The sequence below is a fragment of the Amblyomma americanum genome, chromosome 4 (assembly GCF_052857255.1).
Source record: "Amblyomma americanum isolate KBUSLIRL-KWMA chromosome 4, ASM5285725v1, whole genome shotgun sequence".
NCBI lineage: Eukaryota > Metazoa > Arthropoda > Arachnida > Ixodida > Ixodidae > Amblyomma > Amblyomma americanum.
Genome location: NC_135500.1, coordinates 71,723,318 through 71,741,367, shown reverse-complemented (window position 1 = coordinate 71,741,367; position 18,050 = coordinate 71,723,318). Strand labels below are relative to the sequence as shown.

At 45.6% G+C, this 18,050-nt stretch overlaps 1 protein-coding gene across 1 annotated transcript in view; it reads right to left on the bottom strand.

The window, feature by feature from the left end:
* LOC144129564 (uncharacterized) overlaps window positions 1-18,050 on the bottom strand; it is a 920,144-nt gene that overhangs the window by 217,658 nt on the left and 684,436 nt on the right. Inside the window, exon 14 of the mRNA XM_077663706.1 lies at window positions 4,920-5,084. Coding sequence (XP_077519832.1) covers window positions 4,920-5,084 — 165 coding nt within the window. The remainder of the gene's footprint in view (window positions 1-4,919; window positions 5,085-18,050) is intronic.

Sequence of the window (18,050 nt, the reverse complement as noted above, 5' to 3'; positions counted from 1 at the left end):
ATTATTGTGTTACTTGTGACTGCTGTTCCTTTGTTATTTTGTCTATTGTACCCCACTCCCCTCTGTAATGCCCTCGGGCCCTGAGGGTACTGAAATAAGTAAATAAATAAATAAATAAAAATACCCCAAACAGCACCGACCGAAAACCTGCTAGCCCTAGGGCTGCACAAGAGCTGTTTGGAACTGCAAGAAGCCGGAAGGGTCGCACAATTCTGAAGACTACAACAAACTGAAACTGGTAGGAGACTTCTAGTCAGGTACGGCAGCGAATCAACCGTACGAAAAATACAGTATAACATGAAGATCCCGGACGAGTACCACTGCACCATCAGGAAAGCACCAATACCCAGAAATATGGACCCGAACCTGCACAAGGCACGCAGGGAGGCGAGCGAAGAGTACGTGCAAAGGACATTGGCCACCCGGAACGAAACGCTGCATGTTGACGCCACAACATACACCTGCAAAGGGGAAGAAGGCAAAAATCATAAAATGGCGACGGTGATTGGTTCAGACCTCAGGGAAATAACTGGCTCGTCAATAAGGAACTGCGTGGTAGTTGAAGCCGAGGAAGCGGCCGTAGCACTAGCGGCAGTGGAGTGCTATCGACTAGGTAAAATTCCTAACGATTCTGACAGGCTCCCAAGCAGCATGCTGTAATTACATGAACGGCAGCATCAGCCCCAAAGCGCTGAACATTCTTCGCTCTAACGGGCGACCCACAGAGAAACCAAGCAAACACGCGATAGTTTGGATACCGGGACACATGAGTGTCGAGGGAAATCTGGAGGCAGAAAGGATAGCTCAAGGGTGCGCGACAAGCCGGGCGTCCAAAATCACTGCCGCCATAGAGGACACAGAACCGGCAGGCCAAACATACGCGGAAAGAGTAAACTACTCCAGGGGTGCCAGAATGCGGCGCCAGACAAACAACTCCACAGAGGAACCGTAATCTGGCGGCAACTACAAACAGGGACATACGCGAACTTGCACATAATAAACGTAATTTACCCTACCCAATATAAAAACACACACCCCTGGTGCGGGGACAAGCCCACTCTATACCATATCACGTAGGCCTGCCAAAAAGCAAAATAAATAGCCATAACAGAAAACCCGAGTGTGGGACAGAGGGAAAGAATGCTTTCCAACAAAACCCTGAAAATCCAGCAAGGGCTAGTAAGGCGTGCTCGCACGGCAGCTACCCTCAGTGGGGCCCTGTATTAGGGCTACCAACACTGGATATTAAGATGGAAGAAGCCATCTAAAGAACCGCCAAATACATATGTAAATAGAGCAAAATAAACGTTTTTCACAACCACCACCACCACCGCCTCCCTAGCCATCTCCTCATGTTTTCTCTTCCGCATGCTCATAACGTCTTCCCTCCCTCACCTTCATCCTCGCGAATTTTCTTGCGCCCATCCTCCCTCACCATCGCTTTATAGTTTCTTCCCTCTCTAACCTTCGTCTTTACGAATTTTCTTCCACCCATCCTCTTTCAACCTCACCTCACCCAGTGGTATCCTCAGGAGGTGACGGTAAGGACGCCCTTATGAGGGTTCGACCTCGTGAGAATGCCCACCTCTGGTTCCTTACCTACGTGCTAATTATGGTTAGAAAAAGTTAAGCCACCGGTTGCCCAGTTTAGTCAATGGCCTTCACAGGTATAATAACGACGTGCTCTCTTGCTCCGAAAGAAATCTGCATGAAGTGTTTCTGCGCTCGTGAGTGTGTACGGTTGTACTTGTACTTTTTCCTTTCCTTTCCAACCTTTTTTGGCATTCTTTTAATTTTTGTATAACAAGATTCCTTTTTTTTGTTCCCTGCTGCTGCCATTGTAATCGCAAACTGCGGCCAGCCAAGCTGCCTGCTTTGCAGCTTTCTCCCCTGTTGTCCACCACAACCTTGTACCTCCTTGTTTGTAGAAATAAATCAAATCAAATACACCAAGTACACCTACGTTTTGAAATATACGTTCGAAATTCATATCAGCAAACTGGTACATGCTCCACTGAAAGCGGACGCATGTCTAAAGTTTTTGAATGGTCGCCAAGTTCCTTTAGCACAGTGTGAAAGCGTTTTGACGGAGCTGCAAAAGCTTGAAGACCAAGTCATCCTAGAACCCGTACAGGCTTCCTCTTTAGCAAAATCGGTGGTCGTAGTTCGAAATAAGCATGATAATCTCGGCATTTGCGAAGATTATTACCTCACCGTGAATTCGAAAGTTCAGTCTCCTTCATAGTTCCTACCTTCAGCAAATGAGTTACTGGCTGCGCTGTGTGGGGGAAGATTTTACAAAGATATGCCTCAGACAGGCCTATTAACAGCTGTCTGTGGATGCTGCTACAACAGAGGTGCTGACAATCACTATTATCAAGAGACTTTACAACTTGAGACACCTGATTTTTGGTGTCTCTTTCACCTCTGATTTTCATATAGTTCATGCACAGTCTCCTAGCTGGTTCGAATGTGTCGTCGCCTACTTAGATAACACACTTATCACTAGAGAAACAGAAAGCTAACATGGCCGTCGAGTTGCTTCCGGAATGTAACGCTGGAACAGTCCGGTTGGAAAGATTACGTAGCCAAGCGTCTGTTCGCTGTATCCAAACTTGAGTGTCAGGGGTCCTGAATCTCCGCATACGGAGTTTAGACTACGCTACAGATGGTACGCGCTATAGTAGAAACACCTGCACAAACAAATAGGAATGAGGTGCTAGGGTATTTGTGATTACTCGCGTCCTACTGCCGGTTTATTAAGGGCCTCACTACTATCGCCGACAGTCTGCATCCACGGCTTGACAAAAGAGTCAGAAGTGGACTTCCAAATATCAGTTGGTTCTGCACAAACTCGAATAGGTGTTTATAGCACCGCAGACTCTGGGGCGGAACGACGAGAAATGCCAACTTTTAAGTCATGTGACGCATCTCCAGAGAATTTTGGCGCAGTATTCGCCCAGCGAAACGACTGTGCCAAAGACGTTCCAGTGGCCTATGTTTACAGAACAGTCGGAAAGTCAGAACGAAACGACTCTCAACTTCACAAAGAAGGTAATGATATATATAGTCTTCGCTATGACTTAATTCAGTATCTCGTTGGACGGAACGTTGTCGTTTACAATACAGATTACGACCCTCTTGATGGCATAACTGGAGTGCATCTTAAAATTGTGCCGATCTTATCTCCACGCGTTCTACATTTGTTCCTCACACTGGGCGCTTATGACTACAATTTGTCGTATCGGCCAGGAACGAAGAACCAAAACACCGATGCCGTGTCGTTGCAGTGCACTGAAGGCAGGTAAATGGCACCAGGAGATATGCGATTGATAAAGGCAGCGAATGTAGCTCACATGAAGGCCATTAAAATAGAGGACTGCCGGGGGTGCCACCGATTCATGGCCGCTGTATTCTGGAGCTTTGTTGGTTGTCTCCACAACGTGGGTTGGAGAAGAGTTTGCCCCGTGCAAGCCGCGTAAATCTGAGCAGTCAATAAAGGAGAGACGCATACTCTGGGGCTCTCGATTTGTAATCCCAGCTGGTCTCCGGGAAGCAGCCCTCAGATTTATATATGCCAGCCTTAGAGGAATGACGGCCATGAAACAAACCGGTCGCAGTCAATTTGCAGTAGTGTCTGGACCCGTGTATTGAAGAGTATGTGCATCGATGCCATGTATGTCAAACTTGCATCACAGTCAGACCAGTGGCTCCTATGCTAACATGCAATAGACCACACACTCCTTGGTCTGTTCATTACCTTGACTTTGCAGGCCCTGTTGATGGCAACTATTACCTCATTCTGGTTGGCGCGGCCATAAAATGGTGTTAGGTTCGCCACATCGGAACTTTTAATTTCAGCCTCTGCAACCCAAGAGCTGAGCTCCATGTTTGCCACATATGGCGTTTCTTAGATGCTTGTCAAGGACAATAGTCTCTAAATTTACATCATCCAAGGCTAAGCAATTTTGAACGGTATCATACGTCTGAATGGCGGGGGATATCAGCCTGCCACCAAACGAGGAGCCGAGAAAGTGGTTATGAGATTTAAGCTGTGCGGAGTGAATTTCAGAAGAAAGGCATAGCTTGCGTCTGTAAAGGTTCATCTTCTCCCAACGCTCAACGGCTAATGCTAAAACCATGCAAACTCCAGCCAAGCTTAATGTTAGACCATTGCCGAGGGTCGCTTTCATGTGCTGCATCAGTCTAGTGTGCCGGCTAGTTAACCAGAAAACATTCGCGCTGGCGTACCAAACTTTATGGCGGGAAAACATCAATTCGTACGGAATTTCGCCAGCTGTCTGAAGTGATTGGCTGCTTTCATCACTCAGAGATTTGTTCAGCGCCCTTATGCGGTTTCTCTGCCCAACAGAGCCCTATTGCAACGGATCCATGTTGTTCACAAGCAGCGGCGCCGCACCTCTGACGTCGGGCATCAGCGGTACATTGTAAAAATGTGTTTCACTTCCCTCTGAATCAGATTTTCTTGAGAACAGGCTTTGAGCTGGTAGACAAGGAGCATTTCCTGCAGCTTCTCAGGAGTGACATTTCTAAAACTTTTCGAGCGGTCTTGATGGCAGCGCCGTTTCCGCCGGTATAGAATATTGTCGGTATATTTACGCTCGCCCTTCACCCACAGAATTCTCGATTTCTAATTGATCTAGGAACAATATCGTGCGAGTCTTCCAAGTCTTGAAACTCTTGCAGCACTGAAACTGATCATGTACTGCGGGCGTGCGCCAGATCAGTCGTCTCGAGTGATTAATGTAGAGTTGTATTTGTTTTGCTGCGCTAATAAAAATGCGTATAAAGGAACCAAACCGCACTTCATTGACATCAGTCTGAAGCACTGCTCCCGAGATCGCTTAAAGACAATGCTTCCAGAAAATAAATTTACCATAAAAATTCAGATTTCTTACCGCATTTCGGCTCATCCTTGTCAAGTAGCTTTCATTGTGTTTTGCAAAATGCCATCCTGACTTTGGTATTCCATACATGCTGTTAACTGCCGTTGTGACGCTAAAGCAGAGACTTTCTCGTTCTAGATCTTTGGCCCACGACGAAAATTCTTTGACGAGTTTCTCCTGCGGATAGAAAATACGCCAAAATGGACAAAGAAAGATATGATAGATGCAGTGTTTTTGTACGTAAGACCTCAAACAAAAGAGCAATTTAAAACAATTTTTAATTCAATATATTTTCGTAATTACGGTAATAAGAATTTCTGAGACATCTCGAGATTTCTATATACCTAAGGTCGAGAACACCTTAAAACTTGAGGGAGAGGGGAGGCTAGGTGTGGAGCAGTTTTAGAGAGGTCGAAACAGGTGAAATGCGTGATTCCTTCAGTTATGAAGCTCTGCTCAAGTCTAAAGGAATGGTGGCTACCATATCCTCTCTCAATCGTCTCCCTCAGCGGCTACGAGGTTAGCTTAATGGTGGTTTAACTTCCCAAAGCGACTCAGGCTATGAGAGACGCCATAGTAGAGGGCTCCGGAAATTTGGACCTCCTGGCGTTCTTTAACGTCCAGTGACATCGCACAGTAGACGGGCCTCAAGCATTTCGCCTACATCGAAATTCGACCTCCGCCGCCGGGATAAAACCCTCGTCTTTCGGGCAGCAGTCCAAGCGAGAAAAAGCACTGAGCCGCCGCAGAGGCTTCTGCTGCTGCCAGCTATGCTATAAAATAATTTTAGACGCATATCGGCTCCATAAAGCACATATGCGCTAAACACTCCAGAATAACATCCACAAAAATGAGGCCCTGGTTGCCAGCAATCTGCAGAAAAAAGTTGCACTGCTATTTGTATATATTCTTTATTCTTTCTTTTTTCGTATCTATAAAAGACGCCGTTATGCGTGGAACATTTTTTATTCCACGGGGTGCAGAAACGGTGTCAGTAGCACGACATGACGATGATAAAGTGTAAAAAATTAAGATCGAAATAACGCATCTTAGTATAACTCAATGATCAGATGTTATGCTGGTTTCGTCTGGCGGTGATTGGTTGTTCACCCTGTAGCAAAGCAGTTATATTAAATGGTGAGCATGTTGATGTATCCATCTGCTGAAATAAATGTACCCAATACGTTCGACATATTCTCGACAGGCACAACATCTCCAGATATTCTTTATAAATTGAAGAGCTGCCCGAAGGGTGAAATTGTCTTTCGCCTCCATTTGCATAAAACGAGATGCAAGGACCGAAAATATAGTAGTAAGTGAACTGAAATTTTCGTTCATATTCTTAGTCTACCCTGTATATAAAAATAAAACACAGATACAAAAGCACACTAAACTAGAAGGGCAAAGCCTGGTTAATTGAAGCAACTAGATGCAAAATCGATCCGGCGAGCGAGCTAACCCTCTCTATTGAGACAGACAAAAAACACTGCAGAACTCTTAAGAACACAAGAGTTTCCGAAGAAATGCCTCATGATTTATTGCAGAAGCGATATCTGCGGGTAGCTTGTCCCAGTAATGGGTCACGAGGAGTAATAGCGAAGGATTAACGATGTTGGTACGTACGAACCTGCGTTCAATTTTTGAAGCGGTAATGTGAGCGCTGAAAAACAGTGCAGGCTGAACTATATCTCCAGGCTGTAGGCAAGGGAAGCTAATATTCTAGAACACATTACAAAGGCGCCCATTCACGGGCTCATGTCGTTGTCGACTTGGATAAAGAAAGGGAGGGCGACAATAAAAAGTGCAGGAGTGCCAAGATGTGAAAAAGAGAAAGGCGGATGCGCAGGATTGAAATTCGTATAGAAGAAAGATGGGGCGTGCTCAGTTCGTTGTGGCTGTTGCGTAATGACTTCTTAAGCGCGTGTAGATGTGACCGTAAAGCTTAGAACGCCCACCACAACCATCAGGGCATCAGGGACTCGATGGATGCGGTAGTATCAGAAGCCCCAGCAACCACTCCTTTTGAGGCGGTACACATTGGAGGGTTTGTGAAAAACGCTGCGCTGCCTTGCCCATCTGAGGCTATTCTTTAAGCTAAGATTCTGAGCTCCCTAATTTTAGCACAGATGCGCGACTGATTATGTTCGAATTAACATAACTTCAGCCACAAAACTCATAGTTGCAAGCTGCGTTGGCCATAAACCCGCCGCGGTGGCTAACTGGCTAAGGCGTTCTACTTAGCCGGAGTACCCGGATTCGAGCCAAACCGCGGTGGCCACGCTTCGATACGCGCCAAACGGAAAAGGCGCTAGTGTGCTGTGCGATATCAGTGCACGTTAACGATTCCGAGGTGGTGGAATTTATTCTGGAAGTTATTCCTTCACTACGGCACCTCTTCATTCCTTTGTTGTTTCACTCTTCCAATACCCCTTCCCTTGGGGCGCGGTCCGAATGTCGTTGAGGTTATGTGAGACAGTTGCTGCGTCATACCGTTTCCTCAAAACTTATTTTCATGAATCAGCACTCGAACCATCATCCAGCATATACAAACGCGTCTATAGTGGCTGTTCTTGGAGTGCACGCTGTTTACCATGGCAAGGGGCACCCGCTACTACGCATTTACGCTCTAGGCGCGTCGTGGCCCGCTCCAAGCGGAGACTTATCCTCCTTGGCTTCAGAGTTCATCCTTGAAGCACAGAGTCAAGCACGGCGCACCACGCTCCAGCAGGGAGGAGCTAACGCACGAGAGGACTCCTCAACAGGGCAAGGGTTTCACCGCGCCGCAAATGAGAGAGATCAGGGCTCTAGGCATAACGCTTAACAAATGACTTGGGAGCCAGAACGCTCTGAACAAGATCATGACCTCAGCGCAGGAAATGACGAGAGTGATTCAGAGAACTGCTAACACACACAGTGTTCTAACAGAGCAAGAGATCTTAAATCTAATCGGTGACTTCGCCATACGCAAAATCATTTACGCCCTGCTTTTTGAGGCTTAACAAACGATTGATACAAATCGTGGACGCCACATAAAAGTGTATCTACACGATAGCATTACGACTGCCCAAGCACCAAAAACGACAAACGCCTGAACCAGCTACTGAACTGGAGCCCCCAGGTTCGGTGCCCACCGCGGTGGCTGCGTTTAGATGGAGGCGAAACGACAAGGCACCGGAGTGCTGCGCATTGTCAGTACACGCTAAAGATCTCCAGGTGGTCGAAATTATTCCGGAGCTCTCCAGTACGGCTCCTCTTTCCTCTTCTTCTTCACCTCAGTAAATATGACACATACCCACGCCGGGGGATTGACCAAGGTACAGTGGAGAATGGCAATGAATTATTTGCGCGGGGAAGAATAGACGTGGCAAGGCTGAATCGAGATAAAAATAGGAAATTTCAAATGAAAAAAGAAATATGAATTACCAGGAATAGAATCAATCATTTTTCAACATGCGACAGAATTTTTTATACAGCTAACAAGGTAATCGATCAGTTGTACTTATGTAAGAATGAAGGGAATCCCTTGGCGCTCGCACCTAAGGAGAGCAGACTTGGAGGAGACAGAGGGAGTCCTTACTTCGAAAGAGAGACCTCCAAATACTGCTTTCTTTGAACTGCGAACCGTTGGCAAGACAGAAAAAATGATCTATTGTTTCAACTGGTCCACATGAGGCACAAGGGTTTGTCGCAACGAACCCGCATCTGCATAACTGCAAATTTAATTGAGAGATGGTGCATCGCCGAAGCGTCATTGAGATCTCACAAATGCTTTATTTACACCACCACATAATCCATGGGTACTTTAAGTGACGAAAATCCACGGTATTAAGAAACGGATCACTCAAGCTGGCTGAAATATGTTGGAGCCACTTGAAACGTGAATTTTCGAACAGAATGAGGTGAGGGACGGGATAGATTACAGGAGCGCTGAGAGCTGACCTTGGCAATAAATCAGCCACCTCGTTAAAAAAGACACACTAATGCCCAGGTACCTAGACAAAGCGGGTCTCACGCACTGTGCGCGGAACAAAAAACCTAAGCGAACGATTAAGTTGGCGGTCCCACTATGAAGGTGAACGGAAAACATTTTTGGCAATATTGGTACGTTGACTGTACCTCGATCGTTAGATTCATAAATATAATTGAGATATATTCAAATATCAAATTCTCTAAGCTTTCAAAATATGCAACTGGTTTAACGATAAGTGCAAATTTCTTTCAACAGTAAAATAACGCTATGGTAAAAAGTGGCAGTTTAGCTCAACTTGTCTAAGGAAATGTAAAGTTGTGAAAAACCTGTTGCACCCAGGGAAACATCTTTCCAGACACTTGGAGATCTGATGCCAATCAGCATGTTTAAGCATTTAGAAATATGTGGATAGGTTAGTTTATTAGTCAAGCATGTTTGAAAAACGTAGAAAACAGAACAATGCAATCTCCAATAGGTTTTAGGATGTACATTGTTCTGCCGCGACTTTTTGTACAATTTGAGATCCTGTAATCGTTGGTTTTGTTTATGGAGGTTTAACGTCCCAAAGCGACCCATGCTATGAGAGGCGCCGTAGTGAAGGGCTCCGGGAATTTCGACCACCTGTGGTTCGTTAACGTGAACTGATATCGCACAGCACACGGGCCTCTAGAATACCGCCTCCATCGAAATTCGACCGTCGCGGCCGGGATCAAACCCGCGTCTTTCGGGCCTGCAGACGAGTGCAATAACCACTCAGCCACCGCGGTGGCGAGATCCTGTAATCGTACTTCCTTTCTGAGAATACCATTCATCTGCCTTATAGAGTTTAAAAGTTATTCCTGATCAAAGTAAGCGTTTTTTTTGGAACTAGTTGAAAACAAAATGCTATACTGTTCAGGTAACAAGCTATTGACAAGCCAGAGGACCTTGAGTGAAGAACCTAATACTTCGTTCTATATGGCTAAGCAACGCCTCTACTCTACGTCTGCTGCGGAATGTGCACTGTCTAGTTGATTTCAGCTACCTTTTCAGTTGTGCTTATGAAGGGCACAAGATCTTGAAACGTTCCGCGGGTACTTTTTTTCTTATAATTACATTCTTAAAATATCGGGCTCTCATTCTGATAACCAATTTGTAACAATTATCGGCTACAAAGCTCCGCGAATACAGACAGCAATAGCAATAACGCAGCGACATGCGATAAATGTAGTATCTAGCGCCATCTGTACATGTACAACTTAATGGCCACAGTTCAGAAAAATGACGAGTGTGGCGCTGCCAAACAGCAAAAATAAAAGAAAACTACCACATTCGTATTCTCCTGCCCCCGCGCCAGCGCACGCGCGCTCCTGATTCCTTCTCCGTGGTCACGTGGGCATTCCCCGCCATAAATGGTCCGCTCGGTTCTTTCTCGTGGCCGCCGGCACACAGATCGTCCAGAGCATTACTCAGCACTCGCTCTTATAGGCCGAGATAAGCGTGCACAGCATTTGTTGTTGTTGTTGTTGCCTTGGTCGCATGGCACATACCCACGACGGGGGATTGGCCAGGGTTCGGAGGGGATGCCTCGTAAATAGGAAAAGCTCGCGTCAACCTATTTAAAGAACCTTGGGTAAAATTTCAGATTAGTTTAAAAGAAAAAGAAGGAACAAAATCCAGTCGCGTATGACGCTCGTGCATTTGATGCCTGCATAAAGACATCGAGGAATAGCTGGGTACTGCGCTTTTGGTTGCCGCTATCGGCTGGAGTCGGCCAAAACGTTGTTTTAAATTGCAAGTGGAAAAATAAAAAAAACTTCAAGCGATGAGCTATATGGCTGTACAGAATCCACACTTCATGTGCACATATTTGGGCGCATGGCCTTTCTATAACTTCTGTTCACGCCACTCATCAGGCAAGAAAGGCTTTCGCCTGAATGAATGCCAGTGGTTCGGGCAAATAAATATCGGAGTGGTCGGGGCCAAGTTTGGAGGTCCACATCGTGTTCCCCATAATCGAATTAGGTTGCGCATTGAATTTGGTACAATTCGGCTGAATTAATAATTTGGGATTGAGGGCCAATTTTGGGAGTGGTCCAGGCCAAATTTGGAGGTCACCACCGTGTTTGCTGTAGTGAACTTAAGTTGGACATTAGTTTTGATGCAAACCGGCGAAAGTCAAATATTGGTGGCGGGTGGGCCAAATTTGGAAGTGGCTCGGGTCAAATTTGGAGGTCACCATCGTGTTCGCTGTATTGAAATTAGGTTGGACATCGGTTTTGGCCTATATCAGCTAAGGTGAAATTTCTCTCCAACATGCCTTAATGCACGAGTCACACATCCGGTCATACAGCCGCGGACAGAGTTTTCTTCCATAAGCCTAGAAAGGCTTCCGTCCGAATGATTGCAGCCCTTTTTGCCTAATTAGCAAGTGAAAAACTATGCTTCATTCAATGCTGTAAAAGCTCGCACAATTCGCAATGCCAAACTTATTCTGCACAAATGGCACAGCGCACGGCCGTCCCTTCAGCCGGCGCTTGACCAAATACGGCGGCGGGTCGGCGGCTCCGACGATGGTTGCGGTACTTTTCCCGTTCCAGTCACTTTAGCTAAAATTAGCGAAAAACGGGAGGTGTTCCTGAGCACACCGGAGACGTACTAGCGAAGTATACCTACCGGTTTACCGGACCACTCTTGTGCATGCGCAGTGGCATTGTTGCGGTGAGGCGGAGCCACTGCGCGTGCGCAGACGGCGTCCGGTAAACCGGTATACGTCTCCGGTATGCAAAAAACGTATGATGGTTCTACGATGTTTGCACGTTGCCCTCGATTTTTCCTTCTGTACTGTGTGTCAAACATGTGTTGAACTTCCAGGCAGATTTCCGCCATATAGCTTTGGTGGATTCCTTTTTCACTTGACGCTACGAAACGCATTCTGGGCGTCGTCTTATTTTTTTAGGACAGCTTTGGCACTGTTAAAGGGACAGGAAAGGGAAGAAGACATGCTTTTGCTTTGTGCCGTCGGCTGTTCATTGTTCCGGCTAGCGGTGTGGAGGGGAAGTTGAAGAGTGCTCTATTCGCCTGCACTCGCTGCATCAGTTCGGCAAAGTTCTGCGGTGGTGCTGCCAAGTGTGTAGCGCTGGTTCCGGCAGTTTGAGCGCAGTTTGGCACTGTCCGCTTCCAAAACGGATGGTCGAGTGCAGGCCTGTTCGTCTGCTAGCCTTGGCGAAGGCAATGAATTGCAGCTAGCTGTTTGCAGTCAACATCAGCGGCTGCCAACATCTCGCACCTCGTGAAGAAATGTTCAAACAGCGCATCACAATAAAAAGTTGCCACGAACCAGCCTCTATGCTTGCAAGTGCACTTCGTGACGTCTTTGATTTTTAGAGTGGTGTCAATTACGCTTAGCCGTTTGATTTGAGAACTAGAGCAGCGTTTTAGCCTGTCGACGAGTGGAATTGCTTGAGTCTCAGCCGTTTATCACAACGTGCAAACCATCATGCCTTCATGGCGGCTTCAGCTGCATTATTTCGGCACTAATCACTGAGAAGGTGCAGCTTTTCTGAACTAGACTCGCACTTCTTTCAAACAAATGCGGTGATTCAGAGGGCGCCATGTTTCACCGCTGAAGTGAATCCATGTGATGTGCAGCACCGCGAGAACCAGTACATAAGGTGCAGGTGGGTCGAATGGACCTATAAGTGGGGTACAACTCAAGAACGAAGAAACACCTGCCCATCAAAGGAGGCCGCTCAGCTAAGCGCGGCGACCGACCAGTTTTCTGTTCGGTCTCCACCGGTGGAGACTGAAGCCGCCACGACCGACTGATGCCGAACACGACCTCATCGAGAACATTCAGCGCTTTTGCGCAAAAGATGCTTTCGCGCGGACATATGCGAAAGGTGAGCGCACCTGCCCCCCCCCCCCCCTCACACCTTCCCCCCCCCCCCCGCTTTTTTCATTGGCCAGTGCAGCTGAGAAAATAGACGGGGTCGCAACACCAACTGTTACCCTATCCTTTCTCCCTGTCTTTTTTCACATTTTTATTTCCATCCTTGTTTCCATCCATCTAAATTACTGCAGTGCTGAAATCAGCCTTCCTCAATTGCCGCAATGACAACGAGTATAAAAGCAGCGATTATATTGCTGTTTTTTCATGTCTCATGTGACATGTAAGCCCACGTTGACGACACTGTCCTCGTTCAGGTGTTGAAGCCGAAACTGGACAAAAAAGAAATGCGATTATAAATTATTTAGCGGTCTTAAAAGAATACTAGCTGGTACTCTATGTATAATAATGCCTTACGCAGCATTACAAACAAGAAAACACACCCCAAAAAGGTAGGTGTTATACTCCTCTAACGTTGAGCCTAACATTTTTCTTTCCATGGCTCACTGCATTGTCAACTTAAGCTGAGCCCTTTTCGTTAGCCTCCACGTTTGTGCCCCATAGGTGGGTACTGGTAAGATACAGCTGCTGTACACTTTTCACTTGAGGGATATTGGTAAACTGCCATTCATGACCTGAGAGACCCTGCCATATGCGCTCTATCGCATTCTCAAAAGTAACACAGCGTTTAGGGCCCATCTGGGTCCCATGTGGGCAACGTGGCCTTGGGAAACCCTTTTTAACCCAGCCTGGACCCTTCTGGGCATCATGTGTGCAAAGACAATTTGGGCTGGCCCATGACAAGTCAATTAGGGCCCCATATTGGTAAGTTTGGGGCGATGTGAGCCCATGCTGCCAAGTTCAGCCCGCACAGGTCCTTTGCGGGCAACATTAGGGCAAACGTGAAAACGAGTTGGGCTCACTGCAGGAAAACTAGAGGCAAGGCCAACTTGGGCAGCCCGCCTAGCACCATAATTGGTCCGACATGGGCTTTAAAGGGGCTAAACTAGTTTTCATCCCTAAAAAACCCGAATGGGGCCTTAATGGGCTGTGATCGGGCTGATTTGATGCAGAACTGGGCTATACACAGAAACATGACGGGCAGCCCCAATTTGGGCAGCCCATCTCGTGCCCAGCTTAGACCCTCGTGGGTATCATGTGGGCTGACAATTTGGGCTGGCCAATGAGAAGCCAATTAGGGCCCCATATGGGTAATTATGGGGCAATGTGAGCCCATGCTGCCAAATTCAGCCCGCATATGTCCCTTGCCAGCAACAATTCAAACTTGAAAACGAGTTGGGCTCAGTGCAGGAAAACTAGGGGCAAGCCCAACATGGGCAGTCCACCTATCATCCCATAGCGCAGGTCTACACAAAGTTAGCCCAAGTATATACCTACCAAAGCGCCATGTTTATGTATTACATGGACACATGCACTGGTTTGCCTCTCCAGAACCTATGTGCGACCCGCTAATGTATTAAGTGGGCCATCTAAGTTGTGCCTGCCCACGGTTTTTCTATAGGCAGCCCAGCTACTTCACCGAGACGATATGCGGGTGTTACAGGGCTCCAGTCCAGCTTGTGTAGCCCGTGCAGAGCCCATGTGGCATGCGCTGGGGTATTACATGGGCCGCCCAAGTTGGGCTTGCCTACGATCTTTTAGCATGTTAGATTGACTGAAGCACCAATTTTGTAGCAAGCCCCTCGCTCAAACGCCAACGTGCAATTTTTGTTAACTGTGCACTACTTTGTATGGGGCCACGAAATCATTTTGCATGCTGTTTTCAGAATCCCAGCCGTTTGCAGGATCATACACTAACTCTCTGCAAAGATGTTAGATAACGGTCATATCTTCAACAGTTGACACGGTAAGCCGTTAAGTCAATGCACAGAGTAATATTTCAGAAATCTGTAGCATGATCTCAATTGAGCTCTGATTTTTTAGTCTTTTGTAGTTGTGAACAAGAGTGTACTCCACTACTCAGAATTTTAATGAGCAATCAGAGCTGACAAAATCTGTGAGTAAAAGATGCCGCATTGATAGCCCAGCAACTGAACAAGAACAGTAGATGAACAGAAATGGATAGGATGCCACTTGGGGTGGCGCAGATGATTACTGCTACATTCACTACAGCATAAGGTGTAATCTAAAAGAGTGCGGTGAGGGGATAGTTGGTACGACATTGTGGCAAAAATAAATAACTGCGCAAAAAGGACGGGACAAGAGAGAAGAATCACACGAGACAAGCGCAGACTAACAACTGGTTTATTGCACTACCGCTCCTTCCTTCGACAACAAAGCGCATGCGCACCAACTTCAAAGACAAAAGACATAATCATCATGTAAAACCAAGAAACTCCAACTCCTTGCGGTGCAGGTGTATGGAAGACTCGCTAACACATTTGTCAGACCCTAATCTCGTAATTTTCAAGGCTTCGATAACTTCACGTTCATTTTTGTGTGATTCTTCTCTCTTGTCCCGTTCTTTTGCGCAGTTATTCATTGTTTTCATAACAGCATGAGTTGCTTAGAAACACTATGCGGTAGATGATAATCAGCTTAAGTAGATTTTTACAAAATAAATAATATAAGCATACAAAGCGTGGCAAAAGTGCACAATGAACAGCTCAGTTTGCAGCACTCAATTGCATGACAATTAATGTTCTACGAGGCTAGTTCATTTCTTATATTCAGAGTGTACTCAGTGATGTTCACAGTATAGAAAACCAAAATGTGAATCATATTATGTGTTAAAATTTGTCCAAGAGAATCCCTGACAGGTGTGCTGGAGGGTCCGTCCCTATGTAGTTTAGAGCGGCGGAGACTGTAGAGTTCCCTACAAATTAGACGAGTGCGACGCGGACAAAAAAAACAAGCTAAGAAAAATATGTGAAACTGCTCTTATTTTCCTTAGCGCGTGGCTCCGCGCAGCAGGAACCAGTGCGTGTTGCAAGCGGAGACGGCGCAACACTTATGATGGGAATTTAGTGCCGCTTCACTGACATAGATCGCATGACAGCTAGCCATATTTCTCCAGAGCTGCTGGCGCCAAACTATATATTATACTTAAGTATTTACTTTCCAAACCTGGGTGTTTCAGTGAGCTTATAGATTTGCAATGTGCCGTCTGCTTCAAACCATCAAGAATATTAGAATAAGGCTAGCAATGGCATAGCAAGGTAATGGCATTGCGAAGCAATGGCATAGATGTGAACAAAAAAATAAAGAAAAATTATAAAGACAGCAGCGAAACAATGAACTGTTTCTGCTGTATGCAAAATAAATATTATAATTAGTTGGGGCTTGTTAATATGTGCGCCAGGTTCCTCAGTAAAACTGTTCATAAAGCAAGTTGTCTGAAATAAATAATTGAGGAAAAAACAAGAAATATGCTCAGAAAAAAATGTTCAGTTCGCTTTTGTGTAGAGTAGCTTGCAGCGATGTTGTAATTTGTTAAAATTTTGGAAGGCCCAACTGCATCATCCAGACGGTCATTTTATTTTTCATAATTTGATCCTCTCTGAAGTGCTCAGCGGGTTATAAGATGCATAATGGCGTCTCATGACGTAACATATGTATTTTTTAGTATGAATGCTAATATAGTGTAAGCTAGCTGGTACTACATATTTGTACTCAGTCGACCAATACGTGCTGAAGGTGGCTTTCGATATGGCAAATTCTGCATAGAAGGTTTCCTTCATAGTCATTCATACAATGTAACAAATGGTAAGGCGCATCGACGGAGCACTGTCGAATTGGAAAGCACAAAAGATAAAATTAATGCATCATCGTCGCATTTATACAAACTTTCATTAAAATTTGGAAGTACAGGAAAGGAAATATATGAATGGGGAAAATGAGGTTCCGCCTTTATCATTGCCTAGAGTGACATGGCGAGAATAAATTAACACCAAAAGGAGCTGGGAATTTCCACTTTGCCATGGTCTACACTGCAAATTTTCATATAACGTGGCAAAAATACATGAAAAAGTTTAGTCCCCCAAAATTTGTCTATAATTCGCTAAATTTGCTGTGAAGTGGAGCTAAATCAGATCACAGATAACTATTAACTCAAGGGTGCATTTGCGATGAACATGTGCTGGTCAGATTGCAAATCATTGAATATAGTCATCTCTTTCATGAATAAATACTTTCCGGAAAGAAAAGATGGATGGAAAAAGGTAGAAAGAGTGCAGGCTAGCTCATATGTGCAGTTGTCTTGCCTAGCTACTATCCTCAGCGCTTAATTTTGCCCGTGTATCTCATGTAGTAGAAAAGCTTAAGATCATGGGATGAAGTCCAGATATGATAGCAGCATTTTATAGAGGCAAAATCTAATAGCAACCATTTGCCCTGCAGTTCTGATGAAAGTTATAGGGCTCCAGCTGGTCTTATCTGGAACCCTTTACTACAATATCCTTCATAGACTAAGCATCACTTTTGGACTAGCAAAACTACCCATATTACATATATCTGAATACCATAAAATCATTCTACAATGAAAGATGACCACTTCAGATGTGGACAAAGAAACACAGACAGGAGGTGCAGTAAAAAGATAACTGAATTTGTTACCGTGATGAAAGACCCACAAGTTGGGTTCAATAGAACATGTGTACACTGCGCTGGAATTAGCAGAAAAACAGGAAAAATACAAAAGGTATTGCTTTCTAAACACGTAAGGCAGACTGCCACATACATATCCCAACTGCTTTCGCAACAAAGTAATATATCGCTTGCTAAACAATTTTCGCCTTCTTATAATGTGGAAGGTTTTACAGATTTCCCATTGTAACTAGGTGCCTCCCCTACCAAGCAGATGTGTAACACAGTTGGTTGGCTCAAACTCATAATGCCTGCAATTTTTTGCCAGAAATCCACACGTTGTTAATGATTCAATGCCTTTGCTGTGCTCTCGGAGTCCATGATTTAAGCTCTGCCCTGAATATGCTTTTTTCAAGCGTTAGGTTTGTACTTCAGTTCTTGATGTTGGCACGTTTGACTTGAGTGCCAGTCACGTGCTTCGTCAATCTTCATAAGATCCCTAGTCCAAAAAGCATTTGATGTTTATTCACTGTAGGCCGCGCATTACTTTTGACGAAGAAACAAAAAAATTCACGAGTGGCCACCAGTTCAACGTTTCTGAATAGGTGGTGCGTGGGAGTGGCGGCGGCAGTGGCGCAAAATTTTCGACTGTGATGCCAAGCAAGCGAGAGATTTCCGTGGGACAAAATCTGGACGCTCTTTGGAAGGCAGGGAACTTACGCCAACACGGTGCGTGAATACACCCTCTCGGGTGGCTGTG